At 44.4% G+C, this 25,441-nt stretch overlaps 2 protein-coding genes across 11 annotated transcripts in view; one reads left to right on the top strand and one right to left on the bottom strand.

Moving 5' to 3' along the window:
- The window catches only part of LOC110505403 (T-lymphoma invasion and metastasis-inducing protein 2), a 103,404-nt gene extending 80,707 nt beyond the window's left edge, over positions 1-22,697 (top strand). For all 7 annotated transcript variants that reach the window (XM_036962806.1, XM_036962805.1, XM_036962808.1 and 4 more), the window contains 12 exons: positions 1,542-1,727; positions 5,291-5,359; positions 6,329-6,454; positions 6,927-7,035; positions 9,976-10,155; positions 10,263-10,381; positions 10,737-10,845; positions 11,217-11,275; positions 18,912-19,014; positions 19,116-19,203; positions 19,440-19,585; positions 20,329-22,697. In XM_036962806.1, the coding sequence (XP_036818701.1) occupies positions 1,542-1,727; positions 5,291-5,359; positions 6,329-6,454; positions 6,927-7,035; positions 9,976-10,155; positions 10,263-10,381; positions 10,737-10,845; positions 11,217-11,275; positions 18,912-19,014; positions 19,116-19,203; positions 19,440-19,585; positions 20,329-21,017 (1,983 nt within the window). In that variant the 3' untranslated portion in view covers positions 21,018-22,697. The remainder of the gene's footprint in view (positions 1-1,541; positions 1,728-5,290; positions 5,360-6,328; positions 6,455-6,926; positions 7,036-9,975; positions 10,156-10,262; positions 10,382-10,736; positions 10,846-11,216; positions 11,276-18,911; positions 19,015-19,115; positions 19,204-19,439; positions 19,586-20,328) is intronic.
- A 619-nt stretch (positions 22,698-23,316) lies between these two features.
- The window catches only part of tfb1m (transcription factor B1, mitochondrial), a 47,030-nt gene continuing 44,905 nt past the window's right edge, over positions 23,317-25,441 (bottom strand). For all 4 annotated transcript variants that reach the window (XM_036962817.1, XM_036962815.1, XM_036962814.1 and 1 more), the window contains exons 7-8: positions 25,077-25,204; positions 23,317-24,448 (exon numbers count right to left, since the gene is read on the bottom strand). In XM_036962817.1, coding sequence (XP_036818712.1) covers positions 24,202-24,448; positions 25,077-25,204 — 375 coding nt within the window. In that variant the 3' untranslated portion in view covers positions 23,317-24,201. The remainder of the gene's footprint in view (positions 24,449-25,076; positions 25,205-25,441) is intronic.

Genomic DNA, 25,441 nt, shown 5'->3' with positions numbered 1-25,441 from the left:
TGTGGCGATGGGTATCAACCTCGGGCTCAACATGTTTTAGGGCTGTAGGTGTTGTGACAGAGAGGTTAAAACTATTCCTCATGGGGAGAGGGAGATGTCTGGCTTTACAACAGGGAGACCAGATGGGCTAATTGGTAGGATAGGATTTAGATAATTCTTCTTAGAATCCCCACAGGCTTCATGGTTGTTTAATCAGAAGAAAACAGTCAGTTCCCTATGTTGTGTAAGTGGGCTTTAGTATAAGCGCTAAAACTGTGAGAGGAGCCCAGATGTAGCAGGAGCTGTCAAGCGTAAGCAGAATAGGGAGGGAGAGTTGAGACTAGCGCTGTCGGATGTGCTTGTCCATTCTCCGGGTGCATTGCTGCCTCCCGCTCCCCCTCTCCATGGTTCCCGAGCGGCCTGTTCGCGGATCTTAATTGATTGGATATTTGGGTTAGCCGTCAGGCGTTCGGCTCAGACTTGGTCAGATTGTTGTGTGAGACAGGGAGACTTCTGAGTCATACCCCCCCCCCCTAGTCGTTCTCACAGGTCACCCCTATTAAGTTGCTGAAAGGTCATGCTGCGAGAATGGGAGAATCCTTCTGTGTGTGTGTGGCATCAGAAACGAACGTTATCTGTCTGTGTGAGGCTAGTTTGCCTCTGAAGCTGCCGCAGGGTATCTGATTAATATGTCAACAAGTTATCCTATCCAAGTCTCATAGCCTTTTCAGCTGCAATATGGAGAAGCTTTGGTCTGTGTTAGTGTGTGGGTGAAACATATTCACTACATTCAGTGTGTGTGCTTGAGCTTGTGTGTGTGGATGCCGATGCTTGCCCTGCGTCTGTTCTTTTGTGTATCTACAGTGTATAGCCTTCAGTGTGTTAACACAGTGGGTCAGCTTAGTCTCTGTAATTATCCTAGCTCACGCGGAGACCCAGAGCTGCTGGCTGGGTGGTCATGTCTAGAGGCCAGCCAAGCCTAGCCTACTCCTAGCCTGAATCCCATTCCCCTCAGTGGGGGCCTGAGCCACCAGCCCCCTGCCCCAAGACCCCTGCCATAGCCATGCTGCTCCCACAGTGCTGCCTAGTTCTGTCCTCTCTACAGATTAGAATGGAAGCTGCTTTGGCACCCTCCTGAGTAACCATGCTATAATTAAGCAATAAGGCCCAGGGTGTGCGTGTGTGTGTTTGTGTGTGTTATATGACCATTATACCACGGCTAAGAGCTGTCCTTTTGCATGACACAATGCGGAGTGCCTGGATGCCCTTAGCCGTGGTATATCGGCCAACTACCTCAATAGCGATAGGTCTGAGTAGAGGTTTTGCAGGGCATGTTGGCAGCTCCTCTGCAGTGGAGAGCAGCCTGTGAGTACTGGAAACATAGAGCTACAGGAGCCGATGACAGCTCTGTCTGATACCGTATTACTGTGCTGATTGATGGGGATATTGTTTTATGATTGATGTATTAACAAAAGTCCTTGTGATCCTAATACGCTTTGTGCCTACATGTTACTGTTCTCCTGTGGTCCCTAACCACTCTGTTTCTCTATCGCCCCCTGCAGAGCGTGGAGACGCTGTACCACACCTTCCAAGAGGGCTCCGGGGGCCTGATGGAGGGCCACAAAGATCCCCCGAACCCAGGGGCTGAGCCCACCCTGCTCAGAACCTGCCCCCGACACATGAGCTCCACCGAGAGGCTCAGCAAGGTCATCCAGGAGCTGGTGGACACAGAGAAGTCCTACGTCAAGGTCATTCTTTTTTATAGTTCTTGAAGATAATGGCCAATTTCCCAATTCAGTTTATTTAGTTGAGCCAGGATAAAGAGACAGGGCATAGGAAAGCAAAGCCACTGAAGAGTAATAAGACATGATCTATTTCTGTGGTGTCATGGGGAGTAACAAAGAAGCCCTACCTACCGCACAGCACTAGCCTGTTTCATTATGCTCTACAGTACATAGGCTCATCATTCAGAGGCCGTGTACAGCTCAACTTTCCATCTCACCCCTTTTCTCAGAGTACATTAAGGACCTCCTCTCATGATCTCCACCTCGTCTGTCTTCATTTGTGTCAGTCGGCTGATTGTCCTACAACCCTCTCTTTTTCTATCTCTCTCTCTATCTCTCTATCTCTCTATCTCTATCTCTCTCTCTCTCTCTCTCTACTCTCTTCTCTCTTCTCTCTACTCTCTACTCTCTACTCTCTACTCTCTACTCTCTACTCTCTTCTCTCTTCTCTCTTCTCTCTTCTCTCTCCTCTCTCCTCTCTCCTCTCTCCTCTCTCCTCTCTCCTCTCTCCTCTCTCCTCTCTCCTCTCTCCTCTCTCCTCTCTCCTCTCTCCTCTCTCCTCTCTCCTCTCTCCTCTCTCCTCTCTCCTCTCTCCTCTCTCCTCTCTCTTCTCTCTCTTCTCTCTCTTCTCTCTCTTCTCTCTCTTCTCTCTCTTCTCTCTCTTCTCTCTCTTCTCTCTCTTCTCTCTTCTCTCTTCTCTCTCTTCTCTCTTCTCTCTTCTCTCTATACTCTCTCTCTCTCTAACCCCTCTTTCTCAATTCAAGGCTTTATTGGCATATGTTAACATTGCCAAAGCAAGTGAAGTAGATAATATACAAAAGTGAAATAAACAATCAAAGTGAACAGTAAACATTACACTCACAGAAGTTCCAAAAGAATAAAGACATTACAAATGTCATGTTATGTATATATACTGTGTTGTAACGACATGCAAATGGTTAAAGTACAAAAGAGAAAATAAATAAACATAAATATGGGTTGTATTTACAGTGGTGTTTGTTCTTCACTGGTTGCCCTTCTTCACTGGTTACCCATTCTGCTCTGCATGCATTATTTGGTGTTTTACGTACACAGAGGATATTTTTGCAGAATTCTGCATGCAGAGTCTCAATTTGGTGTTTGTCCCATTTTGTGAAGTCTTGGTTGGTGAGCGAACCCCAGACCTCACAACCATAAATGGCAATGGGTTCTATAACTGATTCAAGTATTTTTAGCCAGATCCTAATTGGTATGTCGAATTTTATTTTCCTTTTGATGGTATAGAAGGCCCTTCTTGTCTCTCAGATCGTTCACAGCTTTGTGGACTTTACCTGTGGCGCTGATGTTTAGGCTAAGTTATGTATAGTTTTTTGTGTGCTCTAGGGCAACAGTGTCTAGATGGAATTTGTATTTGTGGTCCTGGCGACTGGACCTTTTTTGGAGCACCATTATTTTGGTCTTACTGAGATTTATTGTCAGGGCCCAGGTCTGTCAGGGCCCAGGTCTGGCAGAATCTGTGCAGAAGATCTAGGTGTTGCTGTAAGCCATCCTTGATTGGGGACAGAAGCACCAGATTATCAGCAAACAGTAGACATTTGACTTCAGATTCTAGTAGGGTGAGGCCGGGTGCTGCAGACTGTTCTAGTGCCCTCGCCAATTCGTTGATATATATGTTGAAGAGGGTGGGGCTTAAGCTGCATCCCTGTCTCACCCCACGGTGGGAAGAAATGTGTGTGTGTTTTGACACCTGTTGTTTGTGTACATGGATTTTATAATTGTTTTCACATTGTTTTCACTGAGGAAATGTACGAGTCTGCTGTTAATAATAATGCAGAGAATTGTCCAAAGGTTGCTGTTGACGCATATCCCACGATAGTTATTGGGGTCAAATTTGTCTCCACTTTTGTGGATTGGGGTGATCAGTCCTTGGTTCCAAATATCAGGGAAGATGCCAGAGCTAAGGATGATGTTAAAGAGTTTTAGTATAGCCAATTGGAATTTGTTGTCTGTATATTTTATAATTGAATTGAGGATACCATCAACACCACAGGCCTTTTTGGGTTGGAGGGTTTTTATTTTGTCCTGTAGTTCATTCAAGATAATTGGAGAATCCAGTGGGTTCTGGTAGTCTTTAATAGTTGATTCGCAGATTTGTATTTGATCATGTATATGGTTTTGATGTTTGTTCTTTGTTATAGGGCCACAAAGATTAGAGAAGCTGTTTACCCATATCTCCATTTTGGATAGGTAATTCTTCATGTTTGTTTAGTTTTTTTCAATTTTCGCAGAAGTGGTTAGCTCTCTCTCTCTCTCTCTCTCTACCCTATAGCTCGTGTCTCTACCCTTTCAATAACATTTCAATTAAATTCAAAGGGCTTTATTGGCATAGGAAACATGTTTACATTGCCAAAGCAAGTGAAATAGGAAATAAACAAGGGAATTTAACAATCAAAAATGAACATTACACTCACTATTTCTTTTTACGAATATAGACATTTCAAATGTTATATTATTTGAACAGTGTTGTAACAATGTGAAAATAGTTGAAGTATTAAAGGGAAAGTAAATAAACCGATAAATATGGGTTGTATTTACAATGGTGTTTGTGCTCCTCTGGTTGTCCTTTTCTTGTGGCAACAGGTCACAAATCTTGCTGCTGTGGTGGCACACTGTGATACTTCACCAAAAATATATGGGAGTTTATCAAGATTGGATTTGTTTTCAAATTCTTTGTGGGTCTGTGGTATCTAAGGGAAATATCTCTCTCTGGTCATACATTTGGCAGGAGGTTAGGAAGTGCAGCTCGGTTTTGTGGGCAGTGTGCACATAGGCAGACCTGGCTCTCAAGAGAAGACCGGCTATGGCGGCCATTCACAATAGCAAGGCTATGCTCATGCTGAGTCTGTACATAGTCAAAGCTTTCCTTAATTTTGCGTCGATCACAGTGGTCAGGAATTCTTTCACTGTGTACTCTCTTTTTAGGGCCAAATAGCATTCCATTATAGTCCTTCTATTCATAGTTTGCTCCGTTTTGTTAATTCTTTCTAATGTGTCAACTAATTATCATTTTTGTTTTCTCATGATCTCTCTCTCTAGTCTCTACGCTATCTCTCGCTCTCTCTCTCTACCCTATCTTTCTCTCTCTCTCTCTACCCTATCGCTCTCCCTCTCAATCACTCTATCTCTCCGAGCGGTGGGTGGGGGATTTGTAGGCGGGAGGGAATGCCTTCCCAACGTCCTCTGCTGCGGCTGAAACCATCTGTCTGTGATGTGCTGCGTTGGCTGGGCGGCGGAGGCCGTAAATCAGCCTAATGAGTATATCTCCAGTGACGCCCTGATGGGCCGCAGCCCCATTAAAACACAGGGAGGGAGAAAGACAGAGAGGAAGATGAAGGGAAAGATAACGGAGTAGTTTTGGGCGGTTGGAGTAACTGTTGATACTGATACCACCCTATGATGCACTGATGATGTACTGTATGTGTCATGAGAGTGGCATTGGTGTTGTCGGATTCACTAACCCACCTCTTGTCTGTCTTGTCTTCCTACAGGACCTGAGTTGCCTCTTTGAGATCTACCTGAAGCCCTTGCAGAATGAGACCTTCCTCACTCTGGATGAGGTATTTAATAATAATAATAATATTGAACCTTTAGTTAACTAGGCAAGTCAGTTAGGAACAAATTCTTATTTACACCCCCGGCCAAACCCTAAGCCGGACGACACTGGGCTAATTGTGCGTCGCCTTATGGGACTCCCGATCAGGGACGGTTGTGATACAGCCCGGGATTGAACCAGGGTCTGTAGTGACACCTCTAGCACTGCAATTGCAGTGCCTTAGACCGCTGTGCCACTTGGGAGTAAAGGATCTCTGGATGAGGTAGAGGAGTTGGTTGGTGGGATGGGTGGAGGGGAGGACGGGGGAGGTAATAGAGATGGAGAATTTTATGAGGTTGGTTCATGATGAAGATGGATAGTTTATTAGATTGGAGTGGTGGTGAGGTTGAATGACCTCTAGTAATGAACTCTCACAACCTCTTCTTATTTAGTCCCTTTCTGACATAGGCCCACATATTAGAAAGCGTGCGCAGGATTCTGTTTATATCTCCAATTGCATTGTTGTCTTCCATTGTTCGATACACAATTGACTCTTCTCTCAGGTTGGGATTAGTCCTTGTGTGACTGTCCCTCCCTGTGAGCCCACAAGGCTATATGGCTGGAGAATGCTGATGTGTAGCTTAAGTCCCACTGAGCTAGGGACATTGATGTAAACTGAGGCTAACCTCAGTCTCAGGACGACGCTCTCACAGGAGAGATCCATCGATACACACTGGGGAGGGGGGCTGATTAAACCACCGTTTATGGACACTCCGACGTGTCTAGGTACACAGCGGAGGAGAGAGCAAGACACCCTGAATATCTTTTAATGAAGGTGTGGGAGAGCCAGGGAGTGGGAGATTGTATTAGAGGTGGAAGGAAAGAGAGGCTGTTCCTAAGTGCCTCTCACACGTGGGACATTTGAGGTGGAGGTGAACGAGTGACTGCCTGCTGTTAGGTCTTTGACCAGGCTCCTGTCTCTCCTTTCATTCAGATGGATAGTCTGTTTGGCAGCCTGCCAGAGATGCTGGACTTCCAGCGGGTGTTCCTGCAGACACTGGAGGAGAGGATCGCCTCTTCACCTGACTTCCGAACCCTGGAGACCCCTGAGCAGTTTAAGGTACGGTAGTTTGGAGTACACACACACGTGCCCCTTATGTTACAGCTGCCTCTGCCAAACATCTCTTGCAGTAATCACACTTGACATGAAACCGCATACTCACAGGCTTATTAACCAGTTAGCTATGATGTTCTGTCACACCTTGGGATATTCATTATTGAAGAGATGTCACAGGTTCACGCATGGTTGATTTACTGCATCGACAAGGCAACGTGTGTGGCCTATTGATTTTGTGATGTTGACTTGAAGAATTGTATCTCCAAATCAAAGAGCACTGGACTCAGAGGTTAGAGGGGGTGGGGCCTGGGGGATTTTAAACACTGTCCCATGGGAGGCAGGTGAGCGTGGTCAGGTCACGACTTCAAATGTTCTCTCCCATCCCTCTCTCCTTCACACTCTCCCTCCGTCTCTCTCTTTCTCTCTCTCTCTCTTGGCTGTCTCTGTCTCTCTCTCTCTCTCTCTGTGATTCCAGAAGCTTCTCTTCTCTCTGGGTGGATCCTTCCTGTACTACGCTGATCACTTCAAGCTCTACAGCGGTTTCTGTGCCAACCACATCAAGGTCCAGAAAGTCCTGGAGAGAGGTACGGGTCTCCCCTCTACCCTACGCTCTACCCACTTGTACCTCCATGAAATCATCCCCACCATCCCCATGTAAATAACATGGTTGACTGGGCTCCTATGGTCCAGGATCAACAAGGAACTCCGGTAAAATGTCTCTGAGAGGAGCTACTCGCTTGGTAAAAGTGATGTGATGCAATTCCACTTCAACCTCCTCTCTCCTTGTCTTAACTCTATCAATCTGGACTCCCTACGTTGTCTTTCATATCAATTCAACTGTGAAAGGCTTCCCACTGTAAAACTGTGAAAGTGCCTAGGCTAGCTGAAGTCTCCCCCATTGCGCTGCACAGCTGAAGCTGGTCTATAATGAGAGAGAGACTATTAAACGCTGACGAGGACTGCTAGTAATTTTGAGCGGCCCTGTGTATATGATTGAATATAAACGTTGAACTGAATTTATTTCTATGACGTTGGCCTCCTCCATTTTGGGCACACTGCCCAGTGCAGAATGAATTAAACAGAGTGGGGAAATTGCACCCTTGTGCCTCTTAAATTCCTCCCATTACAAGATTCTGTGCGGCATTCCTTGAAGCAGGTACCGAAATTGAGTTTTAATGGCACAGGGAGAATCTGGCAAGTGGTTTGGCCTTTTCCACAACAGTCTCTGATGAATCAGAATGAACTGGAGTAGGAAACAGCAGAGTAAACATGATACATCACTACAGCACTACTGTTACAGGGGAGCAGTGCATTAGAGCAGAACTCTGCAGCACAGTATAGTACAACACACAGCACAGGCCAGCAGTACACAGCACAGCCTAGCACAGTGGAACTCAGCACAGCTGAATGCGGGCACTCACAGAGAATCCGTGGGTGTCTGTCAGCGGTTCTAGTAATTACGCGTTCTCGTTCTCCCTGGGTTCTCGCTGCACACACACTTTGCGTTTACTCGTTAATTGCCTGCCAATTACTGTGTGAAGTGTCAATGCGGATGTCTGTCTGTGGCTCAGAGTGCTATAATGAATACTCTAATGGCATCTCAATCCTTCCACACATAGTGAGACGAACAGCGAGGTGGCGAGGAATGTCAACACCTGACCTCCAGAAAGTCTTTCAATGTGTTACGGTGCTAGACCACACAGCACCCAATATTAGCATCTCTCCACTCTATACACTGTGAATGAAAATCACTGAAACGGTGTTTTGAGTGGAGTGGCAGGCTCATGTCGACACCATGTTTTACAGTATCTACAGTGCATTTGAAAAGTATTCAGACCCCTTGAATTTTTCCACATTTTGTTACGTTACAGCCGTATTCTAATATAGATGCAATCGTTTTTCCCCCCTCATCAATCTACACACAATACCCCATAATGACAAAGCAAAAACAGGTTTTTAGGAATGTTTGCAAATGCATTAAAAGTAATAAACTGAAATATCACATGCACGTCAGTATTCAGACCCTTTACTCAGTACTTTGTTGAAGCACCTTTGGCAGCAATTACAGCCTCCAGTCTTCTTGGGTATGACGCTACAAGCTTGGCACACCTATATTGAGGGAGTTTCTCCCATTGTTCTCTGAAGATCCTCTCAAGCTCTGTCAGGTTGGATGGGGAGCATCGCTACACAGCTATTTTCAGGTCTCTCCAGATATGTTCGATGGGGTTCAAGTCTGAGCTCTGGCTGGGCCACAGGGAAATTCAGAGACTTGTCCTGAAGTCACTCCTTCGTTGTCTTGGCTGCGTGCTTAGGGTCGTTGTCCTGTTGTAAGGTGAACTTTCGCCCCGCTCTGAAACTGGTTTTCATCAAGGATCTCTCTGTACTTTGCTCCGTTCATCGATCCTGAATAGTCTCCCAGTCCCTACCACTGAAAAAAATCCTCACAGCATGATGTGGCTACCACCATGCTTCACTGTAGGGATGGTGCCAGATTTCCTCCAGACGTGACGCTTGGCATTCAGGCCATAGAGTTCAATCTTGGTTTCATCAGACCAGAGAATCTTGGTTCTCATGGTCTGAGAATCTTTAGGTGCCTTTAGGCAAACTCCAAGCAGGCTGTTGTGCCTTTTCAGGCCACTCTATCATAAAGGCCTGATTGGTGGAGTGCTGCAGAGAGGGTTGTCCTTCTGGAAGGTTCTCCCATCTCCACAGAGGAACTCTGGAGCTCTGTCAGACTGACCATCGGGTTCTTGGTCACCTCCCTGATCAACGCCCTTCACCCCCGATTGCTCAGTTTGGACTGGCAGCTAGCTCTAGGAAGAGTCTTGGTGGTTCCAAACTTCTTCCATTTAAGACATTTTTTGGTACCCTTCCCCATAGCTGTCTCGGCACAATCCTGTCTCGGAGCTCTACAGATAATTCCTTTGACCTCATGGCTTAGTTTTTGCTCTGACATGCACTGTCAACTGTGGGACCTTATATAGACAGGTGAGTGCCTTTCCAAATCATGTCCAATCAACTGAATTTACCATGGGTAGACTCCAAGTTGTAGGAACAGGGTGCACCTGAGCTCAATTTCAAGTCTCATCGCAAAGGGTCTGAATACTCATGTAAGTAAGGCATCTGTTTTTTATTTTTAATACATTTGCTAACATTTCTAAAAACCTTTTGTTGCTTTGTCATTATGGGGTATTGTGTGTAGATTGATGAAGAAAAAAAATATATAATCCATTTTAGACGTAACGTAACAAAATGTGGAAAAAGTCAAGGGGTCTGAATACTTTCTGAATGCACTGTACATACATGCAGCGTTGCCATTTTACTTCAGTGGTCATGCTAGGGTGAGAAGTAGCCTATACTGCCCCCCTGTGGACAAGTATTATTGCACCAAGATACCATGGTAGGTCTAATGCTAGCACCACCAAGCACAGTCCTCCAAGCTTGCTGCAGTATGAGAGATGTGATTAAAAGTACTGACATGTACAGGGCTTGGTAAAGTAAGTCTGTTTGTCTGTTGTCTACAGTGAAGACTGACCTGGCCTTTAAGGAGTTTCTGGATGCGAGGAACCCAACGAAGCAGCACTCGTCCACCCTGGAGTCCTACCTGATCAAACCAGTCCAGAGAGTGTTGAAATACCCTCTACTTCTTCGAGAGCTAGTGTCCCTTACTGACACAGACAGCGAGGAGCACTACCACCTCACAGGTACATTGAAGATACACACACACACACACACACACACACACACACACACACACACACACACACACACACACACAATAACCCCTCCCTCTCCTCTCCTGTATCCCCAGAGGCCCTGAAGGCCATGGAGAAGGTGGCCAGCCACATCAATGAGATGCAGAAGATCTATGAGGACTATGGCTCTGTGTTTGACCAGCTGGTGGCAGAGCAGAGTGGCCCTGAGAAGGAGGTAGCTATACTGTACCCTGCTGCTATACCCTCTGCCTCTGTTACAGCAGCTTTCATCACACTCACTCATATCTTTAATCTGGACACGTACTTAGGCTAAAACCAGCACAGCCTACGTTTGCTGCATAACCGTCAAGGTCAATTCAGTCTATTCAAGGGTTCTTGGTGATACGTCTCTTCCAGAAACTGGTTGGAAATAGCTAAGTTCCCCTGTAGATACTTCCTCCTATAGATACTCAACATACACCCCACATAGATAGCACTTGGTCGAGCTAGCCGAAGCCTCATTCCCTGTACAGATACAGTACTTAGTATGTCCCTCACACACTGTGGTCAATGGCTCTTCTCTCTCCCAGGTCACAGAGCTTTCCATGGGAGAATTCCTCATGCATTCCTCTGTCGTCTGGCTCAACCCCCATGTCTCGCTGGGCCGCATGAGAAAGGACCCCGACCTGACCGTGTTTGGTGAGTTGGAGAGACACTGTACTGCTACTGCAGCATTATGGGAAAGAGATTGCCTGGCCCCTGCCAGAGGCGGTTGGCAGTCTGTCTGCCTGGACTCTGATCAAATTCCATTTGAAATGCTGAGTCCACTGGCTTTAGACAAACGCATGTAAACCCAACACACATTTAATGACTATCTTTTAGATACATGTATTGTATATCCACCTGAATATTAATGGTACTGATTAACCCTGTTACACCAGTATGATTTGGGGCTTTATGGATATAGTGCCAATATGTTGTAAATTCAGATCGCTTCTGAGGGGATGGATTTCCCCGTGTACATTCCCAAAGTTGTGTTCATCCTCAGTGTTCATGTCGTTTCTCTTCAGTGTTCAAGAAGGCGGTAATACTCGTCTATAGGGAGAGCAACAAGCTCAAGAAGAAGATGGTGAGTCCTCTCTCTCTATCGCTTTCATTTACTTTTATACAGGGGTGAAGGTTAGCCGGTATGGCACCTCGGCAAAATAAATAGAGGGGGTACGCCGTAGCGGTTAAACGTCACCCTATCATAATTAATACCACATGTCCAAAAACTATAGATCATTACACTATTATTTAACATTACGGCATGTCAGCCGCATGGAAAAGGAGCGAACTGACTTGAAGCTGGGTGGTATACGCTCCAAATTGATTTATGGTTTGACCAGAATACTTACATTTTGCAAAGGCAGAGATGAGTGGCCCGACACTGAGGTGCACATGGACGCAAATCAGGCTACAAGTGTAGGCCTAATGACATTCAGATATTGTCATTACAGTACATGTAGGTGTTTTATAACAGAGGTCTCTTTCCATTCATCAAATGGCAGGTGCACAGTGTTGGGGTTGGATACTGGGAATATTTTCTGAGCGGATGAGCGTTCACGGGTAGCCTACAGAAGCCCCCTTTTGAAGTGATTGTTTGACAATCAGATGAAAACTTCATGACTGGTTGTGTTTCTGCCACATTAAAAGGCATAGACGGCGTGTCCATAAAGTTTTCCCTAAAGTAAAGAATTACATTTTCAAAATGATAATGCCAAATTAGCTTAGGCCTAATCTTGTGTCCTATCTAAACAGGAATAAATACAACCATTCAAAATAGGATCATTAGCTTAAAAACAATTGCATAGCCTACAGTTGGAAGGGCCCGCATTTTGGGGAGCTTCCGCTGCAAATACCAAATAAATGATTGTTGATTTGTGACTGTCGGTGAAAAGCAGAGAGACCCAGCCAGGCATATTGCAATATTTGAAAATACAATCGCGGATAAACTGTTTGGAAAGCTAATGGCTATTGCTGTAGAGATGACAATGAAAAAATTTCGGTCTGTCTTTTAGTTATCAAAATTCTCAACTTAATTGAGAGTAGAGTAGAGGGCTTAGAGAGCTGCCCTGCAGTACACCCTACTTTACATGTTTGACATTAGAGAAGCTGCCATTAAAGAAAACCCTTTGAGTTATATTAGATAGATAGCTCTGAATCAACTATATGGCAGAGGTTGAAAAGCCATAACATAGAACTTTTTTCAACAACAGGTTATGGTCAATAATATCAAATGCTGCACTGAAGTCTAACAGTACAGCTCCCACAATCTTATTATCAATTTATTTCAACCAATCATCAGTCATTTGTGTCAGTGCAGTACATGTTGAGTGCCCTTCTCTATAAGCACGCTTAAAGTCTGTTGTTAATTTGTTTACAGAGAAATAGCATTCTATTTGGTCAAACACATTTTTTTCCAACAGTTTGCTAAGAGCAGGCAGGAAGCTTATAGGTCTTCTGTTAGAACCAGTAAAGGCTGCTTTACCGCTCTTGGGTAGCGGAATTACTTTGGCTTCCCTACAGGCCTGAGGACAAAGACTTCCTCTAGGTTCAGATAAAAAATATGACAGATAGGAGTGGCTATAGAGTCAGCTACCATCCTCAGTTGCTTTCCATCTAAGTTGTCAATGCCAGGAGGTTTGTCATTATTGATCGATAACAATACATTTTCCACCTCTCCCACACTAACTTTACGAAATTATAATTTGCAATGCTTTTCTTTCATGATTTGTTTTTTATGAATGAATACAATTGCTCACTGTTCGTTGTTGGCATTTCCTGCCTAAGTTTGCCCACTTTGCCAATGAAATAATCATTAAAATAATTGCTAACATCAAATGGTTTTGTGATGAATAAGCCATCTGATTTGATGAAAGATGGAGTTGAATTTGTCTTTCTGACAAGTTTTTTTCCCCATCATTCTTCATATCATTGATCTTGGCTTCATAGTACAGTTTCTTCTTTTTGTTGAGTTTAGTCACATAATTTCTCAATTTGCAGTAAGTCAGCCAGTCAGATGTGCAGCCAGACTTATTAGCCACTCCGTTTGCCCCATCTCTTTCAACTCCTCCTCAATCCATGGAGCCCCAACAGTTCTAATAGTTAGTTTCTCAACAGGTGCATGTTTATCAATAATTAGAAGAAGCAATTTCATCAAGTGCAGTGTCTGGATGCTCCTCATTAATCACATCAGAACAACAAATATTTTTAACATCATCCACATAAGAGTCACAGCAAAATCTTTTGTATGATCTCTTCTACACCATTTTAGGCCCAGCTGTTGGAACTTTGGCTTTCCTGCATATAGCCACTATATTGTGATCACTGCATCCAATGGGTACGGATACAGCTTTAGAACAAAGTTCTACAGAATTAGTAAAAATGAGATTGATACATGTGGATGATCTTGTTTCTGTAGTGTTTGTAAACACCATGGTAGGTTGATTAATAACCTGAACCAGATTCCAGGCACTGATTACAGTAAGAAGCTTCCTCTTGAGCGGACAGCTTGATGAAAACCAGTCAATATTCAGGTCCCCAAGAAAGTAGACCTCTCTGTTTACATCATATACAGTTGAAATCGGAAGTTTACATACACTTAGGTTGGAGTCATTAAAACTCATTTTTCAACCACTCCACAAAGTTCTTGTTAACAAACTATAGTTTTGGCAAGTCGGTTAGGACATCTATTTTGTGCATGACACAAGTACTTTTTCCAACAATTGTTTACAGACAGATTATTTCACTTATAATTCACTGTATCACAGTTCCAGTGAGTCAGAAGTTTACATACACTAAGTTGACTGTGCCTTTAAACAGCTTGGAAAATTCCAGAAAAGGATGTCATGGCTTTAGAAGCTTCTGATAGGCGAATTTACATAATTTGAGTCAATTGGAGGTGTACTTGTGGATGTATTTCAAAGCCTACCTTCAAACTACCTTCAAACTTTGCTTGACATCATGGGAAAATCAAAAGAAATGGTATACCTCCAAGTCTGGTTCATTCTTGGGAGCAATTTCCAAATGCCTGAAGGTACCACGCTCATCTGTACAAACACCATGGGACCTCGCAGCCGTCATACCGCTCAGGAAGAAGACGCATTCTGTCTCCTAGAGATTAACGTACTTTGGTGTGAAAAGTGCAAATCAATCCCAGAACAACAGCAAGGGACCTTGTGAAGATGCTGGAGGAAACGGGTACAAAAGTATCTCTATCCACAGTAAAACGAGTCCTATATCGACATAACCTGAAAGGCCAATCAGCAAGGTAGAAGCCACTGCTCCGAAACCACCAATAAAAAGCCAGACTATGGTTTGCAACTGTACTTGGGGACAAAGATCATACTTTTTGGAGAAATGGCCTGTGGTCTGATGAAACAAAAATAGAACTGTTTGGCCGTAATGATCGTTATGTTTGTAGGAAAAAGGGGGAGGCTTGCAAGCCGAAGAACACCATCCCATCCGTGAAGCACGGGGTGGCAGCATGTTGTGGGGGTGCTTTGCTGCAGGAGGGCCCGGTGCACTTCACAAAATATATGGCATCATGAGGGAGGAAAATTATGTGGATATATTGAAGCAACATCTCAAGACATCAGTCAGGAAGTTAAAGCTTGGTCGCAAATGGGTCTTCCAAATGGACAATGACCCCAAGCATACTTCCAAAGTTGTGGCAAAATGGCTTAAGGAAAACAAAGTCAAGGTTTTGGAGTGGCCTTCACAAAGCCCTGACCTCAATCATATAGAAAATATGTGGGCAGAACTGAAAAAGCGTGTGTCGAGCAAGGAGGCCTACAAACCTGACTCAGTTACACCAGCTCTGTCAGGAGGGATGGGACAAAATTCACCCAACTTATTGTGGGAAGCTTGTGGAAGGCTACGTGAAACGTTTGACCCAAGTTAAACAATTTAAAGGCAATGCTACCAAATACTAATTGGGTGTATGTAAACTTCTGACCCACTGGGAATGTAATGAAAGAAATAAAAGCTGAAATAAATAATTCTCTCTACTATTATTCTGACATTTCACATTCTTAAAATAAAGTGGTGATCCTAACTGACCTAAGACAGGGAATTTTTACTAGGATTAAATGTCAGGAATTGTGAAAAACTGAGTTTAAATGTATTTGGCAAAGGTGTATGTAAACTTCCGACTTCAACTGTACACTATCAAGCATTTCTCACACATATTATTTAGATACTGATTGTTAGCACTTGGTGGCCTATAGCAACACCCCTAAAGAAAAGGCTTTAGATGTGCCAGGTAAACCTGCAACCATAACACTTGACATAAGATCTTCTCTAAGCATTACAAGGAAATGGCTCTGAATATATACAGCAACTCCTCCCCCACAAGCATTTCTGTCTCTTCTATAGATGTTATATTCTTGTATTGCTACTGCTGTATCATCAAATTAATTGTCTAAGTGAGTCTCAGAAATGGTTAATATATGAATGCTATCTGATGTTAGCAAGTTATTGATTTCATGAACCTTATTTTTTAAGCTACATAAGGAGAAAAAATGTATCTGATATAACCTAGGCCTACTCTACACCACTAGGCACGGCATTGAACAGTATTTCTTGCAATTACACGGCGTGTACAAAACATTAGGAACATAAACTGACCTGGTGAATCCAACAAGGGATCATAGCTTTCATCTGATGTCACTTGTTAAATCCACTTCAAATCAGTGTAGATGAAGGGGACAGGTTAAAGAAGGATTTTTAAGCCTTGAGACTGTTTAGACATGGATGTGTGCCATTCAGATGGTGAAGGGGCAAGGCAAACATATTGAAGTGCCATTTGAACTGGGTATGGTAGTAGGTGCCAGGCGCACCGGTTTGTGTGTCAAGAACTGCAATGCTGCTGGGTTTTTCACACTCAACAGTTTCCCGTGTGTATCAAGAATCATCCACAACCCAAAGGACATCCAGCCAACAACAGGCCCGTGGTCGAAAACGGGTCATTGATGAAAGAGGACAAAGGAGGCTGACGCACATTGTGCACAGACGGGCTACAGTTGTTCAACTGACAGTCCAGTACAACATTGGTGCCCAAATACCCATAAAAGAATGCACAACTCGTCGTACCTTGACAAAAATGGGGTATGGCAGCCGATGACCTTAGAGTTGCACTTCTTTCAGCAAAAAACTGCAGTTGCAGTGGCTAAGGAATGAAAACACTGGACACCTGGAGAATTGGAAAAACATTGCCTGGTCTGATTAATCCTGGTTCCTGCGGACACACGCTGATGGGAGGACTAGGTGATGGAGAAAACCACGAGTACATGTATCCATAATGCCTTGTCAACATTGCAGGCTGGTGATGGTGTGATGTGTTTTCTTGGCACATATTGGGCCCCTTGATAAAAGTGGAGCAACGTTTGAATGGCACAAGATATCTGAACATCATTGCCAATCAGGTGCATCGCTTCATGGCAGCAGTGTATCCATCAGCAGGATAATGCCGTATGCCAGAAGGCTAGGATTGTACAGGAATGGTTCCACGAACATGACAGTGAATTCAGCTTCCTGCATTGGCCTGTCCAGTCAACAGATCTCAATCCAATTGAGAATCTGTGGGATGAGATGGAACTAGCTAATCGAAGTAGAGATTTACTACCAGCCAATTTAACACAACTGTGGGAAGCATTGGAGTCAACATGGGCCAGCATCCTTCTTAGGGTTGAATGGCGGGAACCCGGTTACCGAGATTTACCAGGATTAATGGCCCAAAACGACTCCATTTTCTCAGGATAAATAACTGAGAGAAACCGGTAAATTTAAAATAAATGATTTATATGATCAGCGTGGCATGAAATGGAACTGTTAAATGATATGCCGTGTCTAAACCTGGCTTCTCTACGGCCTCGGCATGATAAATCATCAACGCTCAGGGTGGGGACAGACAGCCCATCTCAGTCTGGAGCACAGTTCACAATGCATATAGACCTATCATCTCATGGTAACTTTTTCTTGTGACAGAAAGGCCTACATTTGCTACAGTAATATAAAGACCGAATGAGTGTCTAATTTACCCATCTCCATCTGGCTTTAGCGGGTCACCTTGTTTTTTAATGGTAAAGATTTTTTTAAATTGCAGCTGCAGAGCTTTAAAAGAGCCTATCACTCCAATATTGTTGCTTTAAATCAGCACTCTGTCTTTCTCCATCAACTCCATTCAAATGACATCCAAAATAGATAATCCTGTTCTAGATTGACATGTAGTCCAATATTTAGATGTCCTACCTCTTTCAGGCAATAAATTAAATGCAATATTAGCCTTATACTTAGCTAATGAATTATGGGATATGCATAATGCGCTTCTAACTTGTAGCCTCTGTCTCTTGCGCAATAAGCAAGCACCTTTGCTCCACTGGCCTCTCTCCTTAAAAAACGCTCCTTAGCTCTTGGAGTCCCATGCAGGAAAAGCTAGACCAGACTTTTATTTTTCATATAATTTCTTATACCATTAGACTATTCAAAGAGGGACTCAAGCTCTTGTTTGCTAAATGTTAAATGCAGCAGCCAATCGAACTCACTGGTAGCTTGAAAGACGAGCGAACACGCGATGGCGGTAGACTATAGCAGTTATTTATTCAGACCCATAACAATTTAATCTTTAATCTTTGAATTAAGCAACAATAGATCATTATATTATTCATAATATTCCCATCATAATATTCCCCTAATGTTATTAAATGTGTAAATGTCTGTCTACTAATTATACAAATAGGACTTATTATATTTAAAAAATAAAAATGGCATTTGCTAGCCTATACTTGTAACTTTGTAGGCCGTGTGGTTTGAAAGATGTGTGTAATTCCTGTCCATTATAATGCAGTACAGTAATACAATTCACACTCAAAAAGATTAGCCTACTGGAGCTAGTTTCATTTAGTTACCCAAAAGAGCATACAGCTAGCTACATCTAAGGGCTTTTCTGTTTTTCTGTTGTGTGTAATGTCCAGTAGCCTACATCATATGTGTTTTCTGGCTTGGGCCCATGAAATTTATTTAATGTAGGGCACATCAGGCTTGATTTTCGATCAAAGCTCAAATGAAATCCAGACACGACTATTTATATGCTTTATAAGGCTTTTGAATGACACATCTGGTTTTGACGGAAAATACCAGGTTACCCAGGAGAAAAGTGATTTATTCTCAGGATGGAACATTTGAAAAATACCAGGACAATATTCAACCATAATCCCCGTGGAATACTTTCGACACCTTGTCGAGTCCATGCCATGACATTTTTAAGAAGGTGGAAGGTGTTCCTAATGTTTTGTACACTGTGTATATTATTAGCCTAAATTATGACTATCCAATCAGCCTACTATTCCTAATGTGATATCTTACATACGTCTGCAAATGCCAGGATGCATGAAATGCTTTGTTTAAAAGGTGAATTTTTATGGTGAAAATGTGCTTCCTGAACATGAAACCCACACACCGCCTATGTTAAAAGGCATTGCATGTTAAAATGATATGACAAATCTTTACTAGGCCCAGGCTACTAGGCCCACAAACATCAGATATTAAATGAATGGGGACTCTATATGGAATTCTATGATTACACCTAGGCTATAAAAAAACACTACATTGTGCGAGCACTTGCATGTCCCGTGCTGATAAGAAATTTACCTTCACCCCTGCTTTCATATGCCTTTGATGTCAATAGTGCCTAACATCTCTCTCGTGTGTGTGTGTGCGTGCAGACCGCCCCTCGCTTGGCGCACTCCCATGGAGACCTAGACCCCTTCAAGTTCCGCTGGCTCATCCCGCTCTCTGCACTGCAGGTCCGACTAGGCAACACTACAGGTAAGAGAGCAAGACACACAAACATGCACATACCATCGTGGCTCTCATTAACTATAGAAGAGATCACAGTCTTTTGAACTTCTCCAATCCCTTCCTCCTAGGAACGGAGACGACCTGCATCTGGGAGCTGATACATACCAAGTCTGAACTGGAGGGAAGGCCAGAGACTGTCTTCCAACTGTGTAGCAGGTAAGAGAGAGCAGCAGTTCTGACTGGAGACTATTGATCTATAGCTCTCATCCTTGACTGCTTTCTACAAGGTCAACGATGTGCATGGACTCTCTAGCCAATCTGTGGTCCATTGAGTGTCAGGGGGAAATGATCCCCAGCAGGACTACCCCCCCCCCCCCCTACTGTAGACTCTTTTAATTAGCCCCTTTCTATCAGCGTATGGTATATCAAGATTTCCGCTGTCTCCTTCCCAGTGTCCCAGAGTGCAAAGTCAACATTATCAAGGTTATCCGCTCCATCCTCCGGGAAAACGTCAGGCGGAACATGCGCCCGGCCGAGAGGGGGTGTAAGGAGCGCCTCACGCCTCTACGCAGCACCCTGCCCTCCTCTGCCAGGATAGGTGAGTCCCATCCCTACCCTGTTCCAAAAAAATCACTGCTTTGATTTCTATTTAAGTGATGATGCCCTCAAAGCCGGTGTTTGGAGGATATATTGGCACAGGTGTTTAGTCTAGGGCTGGAAAACTGTGCCAATATATCCTCCAAATACCGGCTTCCAGGGCATCATCACCAACATATTCAAATATTGATTGACATATTTTCATTAAAAAAGTTACTTTGAATAAATTCATCATACTATTTCATCGTTCCACAAGATATAGTTCCAACACAAATCTAGGGTTGCTACCCAAGCCATTTGTGTTATCGGTTCTGTTGCCAGAGACGCGACCCAGTCGTTCAGCTAGAGACAGAATTTGAATATTGAAATAATGTTGCAAATGTCGGAGAGACAGACAGCAAGGTCTATACAAATCTCTGCAGTTGAAAACTAAATGTTAGTCTGAAAGAAATGTGATAATGTCTAGATGCTTTTTATAGCATCTAGACTTTGGATTGCGCAGTCAGATGAAACAGAGTAAATAGGCATTTTAAAGTCATAGATTTAGCCAGTTGTAACTTCTGAAAGAGACACTGGCTGGAATGCGGTTTTAGCCAATCAGCATTCGGGATTAGACCCACACGTTGTATAACTTTAAATTATATGACCTTGACTTAAAGATTATAAGCCCTCATTGTCCAGATATGAGTGAGTTTATTGCTCAGTTAGCAGTTCTCTCATTCTCCCCCCTCCATCCCCCACCAGGTTCGACCAGAGCCTCCTGGCTGTGTAAGCAGCCCCTGCTGGATCTCCCCTCACCAACCAGCACACTGAAACCTGGCCAGCCTGACTCTGACGAGGGCAGCCTGAGCAGCGGCACCCACAGCTCCTCTGGCGCTCCCCCAGCCAACGGTCCCACACAGCCGAAGACACTGCCCACCCGACAGGCCTGGTCCCAGGGCTCCCTGGGTAGCCAGCGCTCCTCTGTCTCTAGCTCTGTGAAGGAGTCAGACATCTTGAGTGATGAGGACGATGATGAGTTCAGTGAGTCTGGGGGGCGGCAGGAGGGGCAAGGGAGCTCCCCGACGAGCGCCATTGAGGCCCAGTTTCTCAGTCTGAGGCTGTCGGAGGAAGCAGCGTCCTCCCGGGCGCCGGCTCCCCGCGTGCAGCCAGAGGGAGCGGAGGTGGACACCCCGGAGAGCCCGCCCAAACTGGTTCAGGGCCACATCTGCCCCGTGAAGAGGAAAGGCAGCAGCAGCCTGCGGCATAGCCTGGGGGAACACAGCCGTTCCCTGGACAGCCAGACAGACGTGGCAACGATGGACCTCAACGCTCTACTGGAGAGAGAGTTCAGTGTGCAGAGCCTCACCTCCGTGGTTAACGAAGACTGTTTCTACGACCCTACGGACTCCTCAGACACCACATACACTGGCAGTGCCCCCAACGCCTCGTAGGGTCAGGGATGGACACAAGGAGAGGAAGAAGGACCAAACCTCTGCCCAGCCCCTGCTCCCTGCCTCGGGGCATGGGCAATCCCGGTTCTGTCCTGTCCCAGGGTATCACAGGGTTCTGTTGTGCCTCAGCTCTGAAGTTAAACTGTGTTCCTGTGAGTGCGTACAGTAAGCTGGTCGTTCCATGAAATTTGTCCTTTTGAGTAGGATAACTTGGTGGTGGGGGGGTTTATTTCACCTAATTTTAAAATTGTCATGAAGAGCACATGTTCTACAATGTACAATGTATAGTAAGTGCCAAATATAGTAACAGGGTTGAGGATTTCATCTTAAATCAGACATAAATCCCCTTGTGACTGGGGAAATGGAAGCATGCTGTGTGCAACAGGGAGGGACAATTTAATGCAAGCTTCTAGCCTGTCTGAGTAACACGTTGAATGTGTTATGCTCGACCCACTCAGTTTTCCACCACAAATCACCAGAAAATGGCACAAAATAGTACAACTAGCTCACCTGCTTTTAAACTTGTATTTGTCTATTAGGTGTTTCTTTGTGTAGAACCTTTGACTGGTACTGTATTTAAAAAGGACTAGTTTCACCATGTTAAAATGAGAGTTCACTTCAAGTAACAGGGTCGATCTTAAAATGAGGGACAGACGTAAATGAATCACTAATCGCATTAAATGAATCCTCTTCAGAAATGACTGTCAAAGCAACAAAAATAAGTAGGGCTTTTACAATGGTGGTGAAACTTGGAGAAATGTAGTAGGTTAACATCTTTCTAGAAGTCGTATATGGTACACATCAAAATGCATATTTATTGAATGTTCCAAGTTGAGCACTTCATTTCATACAACAGGCTTTTAAAATTCAATATTGGTGCACAATTTCGACTGAAAATATCAAAGGGACGCATTACGTGGAACGACCAAGGCAGATCCCACCTGCTTAGCTATGCACAGGTGTAAAAGGACAGATGAGTTGGTTTCCCCCCTAGAGAGAGACGAGGTGACTCTGTCCCTGATAATGACGGCAATGAATCTGCCGAGCACTGATGCACAACGTAGCTCCGCCTCCACCCAGCGCTCTACTGTATATGCCTCACTCTCCCCTTCTCTAAGGGGCCATCTCAATTGGCTTCCTCCCCTCGTCTCCTTGATATAGGAGGGGTGAGTATAATTTTGATGGATAGACTTTGCTCTCATCAGTCAGAGGAAAGGAGATGAGGATGCCACTTGAGATTCACCCTAAAAGCTTCACTTTAACTCGGGACTTTCTGTAGGAGTTAGGGCTCTAGTTCAATCCGTATCGACGGAAGTTCAGCGTTACGTGATTGAACTTTTTAAAGGGAATGTTCCCGTGTTAGCGAAGACTGCATTCTGGGTAAATGTTGCATATGTTCAATGAAGCTTACGTTTCTAAGCTTAAGTCTGTGATGCTTTATCAATAGACTGAACAAAGCCCTTCATCTGAATCAACGGGATTGAATGGACAGATTTTATTGCGACTCTGCCTTTCTGTATTTTGTGCACTAAAGTACACTGTTTGCCTATATTTGAAACATCATGGGATTTGTGTTTGTTTTTAAGCAATGTTTATTTATTGATCTGCAAAATAAATGGGGTTAAGGCTTGAATTGAAGAATGTTTTTTTTTCGCCCAATTAGATTTATTTTCAGTGTATTGAATGAGTATGGTTGTCGTCCTCCTAAAGCTAGCTTCCAGTGTGTACAGGCGTTGTCAAATAAAACTGCATGATTTAATTGAAACCATGCGTTGTCAACTTGCCCTGTTTGCAGCTCCCATACGTTTCTTTTCTATGTACTTGTGTACATATTTTTCCAGAATAGCTGTACTGTAAGTTAATTTGAATCTTTTATATTCTTACACATACTTGACATTTCTACAGGTAGATACGGCTGTCATTTGCAATAAATACAGTACCACAAGTAGTTTGGGTATATTTTTGTAAAGGTACTTTATTTTTTAGCCGTTGCATCTTGAAGCTACTGTTTGCCCTCGACTCCACTTTAACGCTTGCGGACCAATGAATGTGAAAAGCCCCTTTTCTTATGGAACTGTTTTATAAATAAACGTTATCTGCGAGAGCGCTTGTTTCATTTCAAAGCTGCCTCAGTCTGCCTTTAAGCTCATCTCATTGAACGCTCGTTTCAGCTCCATCCCTTGTTGAGCTGAAAGAAAAATGAAGACTCCTTGTCCTCTACATTGGGCCAACGATACATAATAATTAATAGGTCATTGACAGAAGCAGGATAGAGTTGGAGGAAGAAACGTGCAAAAAAAAAATTGGCAGGATTTTTATTTGTACACATCTGAGGATTGTGCAGCACAAACAAATGAATGAAACATTATTGTACTATCATCACGGATGGCCAGTGTTTTATTTATAACAAGGCACACAGAGTCCTCACTTTTTAGGATTTGAATAGCCTCACCAAGAGCTGACAACTTTCCAACAGCATGCCCCTCCTCTCCAGTTAGTGAGAGGGAGGTGGAATGGCCTGAATAACGTCAACATGTTCTCATTCTCTAAATCGTCCTGAAAATGTTTCCGGACTCCATCTCCCAGAGGACGAGGTAAGAACCAGGGTATAATATACGAGAGCTTGAAGCGCCAGGTAGCCTAGAGTGTTGGTAACCGAAAGGTCGCTAGTTTGAGTTGCCGATCCGACAAGGTGAAAATCTGCCGCTGTGCCCTTGAGCAAGGCATGTAACCCTAATTGCTCTAGGCTGACCCTGGCTGTGACTCCACTCTCCGAATGTGAATCAGAGTTGAGATATGTAAAATATAAGAACCTACATAAAGATTACCACAAATCTGGTAATTTCACACACACTATTCTTTCTTTACAACTGGACGAGTGCCTGAGCTCTAGATTAGTATGTGTGTTAGCTGTTCCAGTTTGGACCGAGGCCCATAGTCTCTCCCTCTCCCGCCACAGCCCAGTGTTCAGTTCTCCCCTGTTGTTTCCATCACAGTCCCTCTCTTCTATCCCATCTAAGATTCACGGTCTCATCCAGCGCCTCCGGGACTACAGTGAAATGGCGTTTAAAAATGCATGCGTGTGCCAGGTGGAAATGTCAGCGCTAAGAGCAGTGCGTTGTCTCTCTCGTCACTAACGGAGACTATTAGGCGTTCCTTCCACTCCGCCCTTTAAGCGCCTCTGTCAGACGGGCTGCTGAGTACCATTAGAGCTGCTGCCCGGGCGTCTGTTAAGGTGTTTGAGTCGGAGTTCCTCTCTGAAGTCGTAGGTGAGGAGACCCTGGTTCTCAGAGCAGAGGTGGCTGTAGGCATCCGCCAGGGCTCTGAAGTCAGGGATGGAGAGCTCCGTGGGGCGCAGGGTGGGGTCCACGTCCGCCTCACGCATCATTACCTCCGCCAGCTCCGGCCGTTGCGCCTCCGGGAACAGCATTCTGGGAAAATAACACATATAGTCTCAGGTGGCATCACGGTCACTCATAGGTACAGTCAGGTCTAGAAGGAATCTGCTGAGTTTACAACCAGACAAGTTCATTTAAATCAAACTAAATGCTGCCACAAATAAACAATTATTATGATTAAATATGCAGACACGGGTGTAAAAAAATAAAATCAGTAAAGAATCCATTGGACCGTACTGTAGATGGAAATAACTCTACTCAGTTCTCAGACTATAGACTAGACATAGCCCCAGATGCCCTCACCAACGCCACGGGTTTTCACAGTTAGCATACAGAACAGCCAAACAGCCACATCCTCAGTACAGATGCTTGCTCAGCATCAGAGAGCTAATTCACAAGCTGTCACTTCGCCCCCTGCAGGTACATCATTTATCATGCCTCGTCTTCCTATGACACCCCAATGACTCAGAACTGCTGCTCTCTTTTGTTCTCTGGGCCTCCTCACAGGAATGGGGGCGGCAGGGGAGAGGAGGAGTGAGAGAGCCATGAGCGGCTTTGTATAGAGCTGGTCAAGGATGAACAGAGTTCCCTTAATGTGGAACGTAACAAAGAGAGAGAACCTGGAGTGTGTGAAGTGGGAGGAGGTAGAAATATTGCTTACTGGATTCCTTTGCGGCAGCGCTTCCTCCGGAACTGGAAGACGTTCCTGACTACTTTCTCCACCAGCTTAAAGGGCTGCTGGATCTGGGGCTGAGCCAGCGGTGTGAAGTGTACCACCCCCACGTCCACCTACACACACACAAGCAGCAGGGGTTCAAATAGATCTGTATGCAACACTGAATAGGATCCTCTCATTGTAGCAGAAAGAGTGGAGGAGAGGCAGAAGAGAGACAGGGTGGAGAGAGAGGGAAAGAGAGTGGAGGAGAGGCAGAAGAGAGACAGGGTGGAGAGAGAGGGAAAGAGAGTGGAGGAGAGGCAGAAGAGAGACAGGGTGGAAAGAGAGTGGAGGAGAGGCAGAAGAGAGAC

This window comes from Oncorhynchus mykiss, chromosome 25 (genome assembly GCF_013265735.2).
Source record: "Oncorhynchus mykiss isolate Arlee chromosome 25, USDA_OmykA_1.1, whole genome shotgun sequence".
Taxonomy (NCBI): domain Eukaryota; kingdom Metazoa; phylum Chordata; class Actinopteri; order Salmoniformes; family Salmonidae; genus Oncorhynchus; species Oncorhynchus mykiss.
This window is presented reverse-complemented; position numbering and strand designations above follow the sequence as displayed.